Here is a 3976-nt window from a genome sequence, read left to right on the forward strand (position 1 = left end):
TGATGGAGGGGCACTATAAGTGCTTGTGGACGGTTGGGGACCGGACTGCTCATCTGTACAGGATCGTTTTGATGGCTGAACACTCGGAAAACATGCAGGTCTCTTATTACCCGGATCTATGCCTGAGGGGGTTGTATTTGGTGATTGTGTAGCGTCTGTATTGGACTGTGTATTGTTGGAATATACGCTTGAAGGACCATTATGTGACAACTGTTCAGGAGCAGGACTATCTGATTCTTGTGTTTTCTCACTGTTGCTTTCACTAGCGCTATCACTAGGCATTGGGCCCAGGCTTCGAATATTTTGGCATGTATCGCACACAATCGTGCAAAATCCTGAGGATTGCTTACTGGTCTTGTGTAATCGTCCTCGCATGGCCATTCTAGTTCCTCATCACTACTATTGTCACACCCACCTAAGGGTTCAGATTTTTTAGTTTTTTGGGTGGGGGTGACATTTTTTATTTGTTTATATATTTTTTTATATATTTTGCACAAACTATAGCCTGTTTTAACACTTTTTTACCGTGGGGGCATATTCATTGTCTTTTTAAGGCATACTATCATAGGTAAAAGCAGTGTATAGAGAGAGCTGACATGAGAGGCAAGATTTGTGCCAAACCCTGTGACCAAATCAACCAAATGCGTGTTAGCTCTGACCTGACTGGCCAGAGTTGTGCCAAAGTCTGTGACCAAACCAGTCAATTGTGTGTTAACTGTTTGCAAGACATCTAATTTATTCATAAGAGCATGGTTTTGTTTTCGTAATTCGGCTAATTCCGATTATATTTGTTTATAATGACATCTGACGCAGGTTGTTGAGGTGTAGTGTTGACACAGTACTCAAAAAGCTCTTCACCCTGAAGCAATGTTACCTGCTCACGACCTCCTAGTGCCCCACAGTGTTCAAACTGGTTGTTAGTAATATAATTAGGTACTGCTTGCTTATCAAGGAATGGAACGTTAACCTCTAATACATTTACAGGATTGGTTATTGAGGTATTACCCCTGTTACACTTTTTATCTGACACAGTTATGACAGAGGTGTGTGGTATACAGCTGACATAATCGGGGCCTTCCTCTGTGCTATAGATACAGTTAAAGAGGTATTCACCTACATTATATTCAGGGACCTCCTGCAAAGCTGCCTGACTCGATTGGTGGGCTGTAAGCGGTGTCTCTGTTAGTCCGGTGTCTTCAGACCCTTCTCCTGTAGCTTCCCAATTTGTTTGGTGTGATGTAGGGGCTGTCGCTGTTAGTCCGGTGTCTTCAGACCCTTCTCCTGCTTCTATGGCATGGATTGTCTAGAGGTATAACAACATATTTTTTGGTTAAATAAAGACACACACACACACACACACACACACACACACACACACACACACACACACACACACACCCCACCTCATCAGATGTCTTTTGTAAAAGGGTATCCTTTTGTTCCCTCTCAATGGAGACACTTGGTGGCTGGTAGGGCTTTGGTGTACTATGTGTGAAATCACACTTAGACGACGACCAATGCAAGGACTCTAAGTCTTCGCTCGCCGTTAGTTGCTAAAACAAAGGAAAAGCCTTTTTTGACAATATATACATTTTATTAAAAAAGCTTTTATAACACAATGTAAATATATTCTGCTAGATACAAAGGAGTTTCTCACCTCTGCAGCGGTGTTAGGATCGGCAGATACAGTGTCCGGGTAAGGCAAGTCTGGAACAAAGGAATGGTGGCTGCTTTTGGGCAGGAGGCCTTTGTGGTATGGCTACTCAGGCTGCAATTAGCATTAGATTAGAAAAAAATCTTTTTTATTTAAATACAACACGCTATTTTACTGTTTTCTTTTTCAACTCACCTCAGTAAATTGCTTCTTAGGCTTACGATGGCAAATGTTTTTAGGTGTAGCAGCTTTCACAGAGAGGGGCATAGAAGCACAGGTCCTTTTAACAGGGTTGATTTCAGCCACATGGGCTAGCGAGTAGCCGTCGCCCTTACGGATCCTTTGTTCAGGGGCTGATTGTCTAGACACAGAATATATATATATATATATATATATATATATATATATATATATATATATATATATATATATATATATATTAGATGACTATAAACACAGTGATAAATTAAATAGTAATAAATATTACATCCTGAAAGAGATAAATAAACCGTAAATACCTGTTTGCAGCGTTCTTATTCCTTATTAGAGGAGCCTTTTGTTTTATGTTCTGTCGTGTTGGGGTCTGTAGGATTGGGCTACACAGCACTTTTTAAAAACAAAAACAAAATGAATGAAAACACAGTACTAAATCAATTAATTCTGTAGTGTATAATATATTTATAGGTTTTTACCTTGTGGTATAATAGTTTCATCAACTAACACAGCCACGTTGTCCCAGCTCTTTGTAGAATCACCTAATGATGCAAACTACATTATACAACAAAAATAATTAAATTTACTCACCAAACGCAGCCATTTCTGTAGAAACGAATCCTCTTTCTTCAGAGGTCTTTGTTGAGGAAGACTGAGAAAACGAGGGAAAGTTTTAGCTAGCCGTTTAGCTACAAAATGCAGGTAAAAAAGTGAGCAGCCAGTCTTGAAACAAGGGGTTTTAAACACCACAAACCAACCCCTTTATGACGATTTAACACTCACAACAATAGACCTCACATTTACAAGCTAACCACTGGTCTAACACGAGTTTTTAACACTTTTTTTTTTTTTTTTATCGTCATATGGTACAACCCACCAGCATTTCGAACACACGGTCAAAGTTTTAGTTAATTCATGAATGACTGAATGAATTAAATATCTTTGAACATTCTTAAACACAAGATTTGCTTTTTAAATTTACTTACCACTTGTAGGTATTGCTGAAAAAACGAAACAGCGTTGCTTGCACCAAGAAGAATTAAAAAGTGAAACACCAGAGGGCTTTTTGATGTGGAAAAACGTGGTAGCAAGCTAGCTACCAGACTAGCTAAAAAAGCATCTAAAAAAAGAGCTAAATAGTATGAAACAAAAGGCTAAACAGTGCACTGCTGAAAAACGAACCCTCGTTATTTTCACGAAAGCATAAGACAAACTCCAGATGGGCTTTTGTTGTGGAAAAACGAAACGTGGTAAAAAGTGAGCTACACGCCTACGCACTATGAACGAGTGTCCGCCGTCGTTAGATGGATAGCTACGTCTGTGAGAGTCAGCCTCCACTCAAGGGCACCAGACCCCTGTTGCGGTGAGGCGGACGACCGAGCTACCTACGTCATCACGTTCGCGAGATGCGCCCCCATATTTGGCAAGGGGGTAAGCTTTGCTTCAGAACTCGAGCCATCATGGCGCCATTTTGTTGCTAACTGGCCATCACCTCCTGTTAGCATTCCGCTGACCGCCATTTTTTTTTTTTACGTCACTTGACTGCGAATAACTTTACATCTGAAGCGTTTAAAGACTCTATTTGTCCTTTGTTTAGTTCCAAAGAAACACGACAATGTATAAAAGGCTCCATTACCTTGTACCTCACGTTATGGCTCCGTAGCAGATGTTTTTGTAAAAATAGGCTAACGATTGTGTCATAACCAAGTGACTTACTGTCGCATAGTAGAGGAATTACCGTATAGTACAGGAGAAGCTCGCAGGCAGTTTCGACTTACATTAGCTGTTTAGGTTTAATTACTAATGTTAACTAGCATGTTAGTGATCAATAATTAGCCTGTGCCCATGTTATCTCCTTACATACACCTACAGTCTCCGTATCTGTAAGATTGGGAATGATTGAGATTTCTCTTGGCACAGCTACCAGAAGACTTACAACTTTCAGACACGTTGCTCACGTCACATTCTCTCAGTTGGAAGCTGCGCAGTAAAGCTGGCCATCACCGGAAAAGTGCTTCTAATAGCCTTCACTGGTCTCCGTCCAGAGCCACGGGGTCTATTGGTCCATTATATACTGTCTATGATATTTGGCCGCTAGATGGCACTCGT

The 3976-nt window shown here is 40.5% G+C and overlaps 1 protein-coding gene and 1 long non-coding RNA gene across 2 annotated transcripts; both read right to left on the reverse strand.

The window, feature by feature from the left end:
• Positions 1 to 591: 591 nt before the first annotated feature.
• LOC114552194 (uncharacterized) lies at positions 592 to 1921 on the reverse strand. Its single transcript, XM_028572822.1, has 4 exons — positions 1850 to 1921; positions 1658 to 1759; positions 1404 to 1553; positions 592 to 1303 (listed from the first exon to the last, which is right to left on the reverse strand). The coding sequence occupies exons 1-4, from the start codon at positions 1919 to 1921 to the stop codon at positions 773 to 775; spliced, it is 855 nt and encodes a 284-aa protein (XP_028428623.1). The 3' UTR covers positions 592 to 772.
• Positions 1922 to 2371: 450 nt separating this feature from the next.
• On the reverse strand, positions 2372 to 3184 carry LOC114549842 (uncharacterized). Its single transcript, XR_003691590.1, has 3 exons — positions 2854 to 3184; positions 2459 to 2519; positions 2372 to 2409 (listed from the first exon to the last, which is right to left on the reverse strand). It is a non-coding gene; the product is annotated as an uncharacterized LOC114549842 (long non-coding RNA).
• Between the last annotated feature and the right edge of the window lie 792 nt (positions 3185 to 3976).

The sequence above is a fragment of the Perca flavescens genome, chromosome 3 (genome assembly GCF_004354835.1).
Source record: "Perca flavescens isolate YP-PL-M2 chromosome 3, PFLA_1.0, whole genome shotgun sequence".
In the NCBI taxonomy this organism is placed as follows: domain Eukaryota; kingdom Metazoa; phylum Chordata; class Actinopteri; order Perciformes; family Percidae; genus Perca; species Perca flavescens.

Excerpts from the sequence above, each read along its gene's own strand:
- LOC114552194 (XM_028572822.1), bottom strand. The coding sequence starts at position 1,921 with ATGCCCCTCTCTGTGAAAGCTGCTACACCTAAAAACATTTGCCATCGT. Across the intron at positions 1,760-1,849 it reads CTAAGAAGCAATTTACTGAG|CCATACCACAAAGGCCTCCT; the intron begins GTGAGTTGAAAA and ends CAGCCTGAGTAG. Across the intron at positions 1,304-1,403 it reads TACAAAAGACATCTGATGAG|ACAATCCATGCCATAGAAGC; the intron begins GTGGGGTGTGTG and ends TTATACCTCTAG.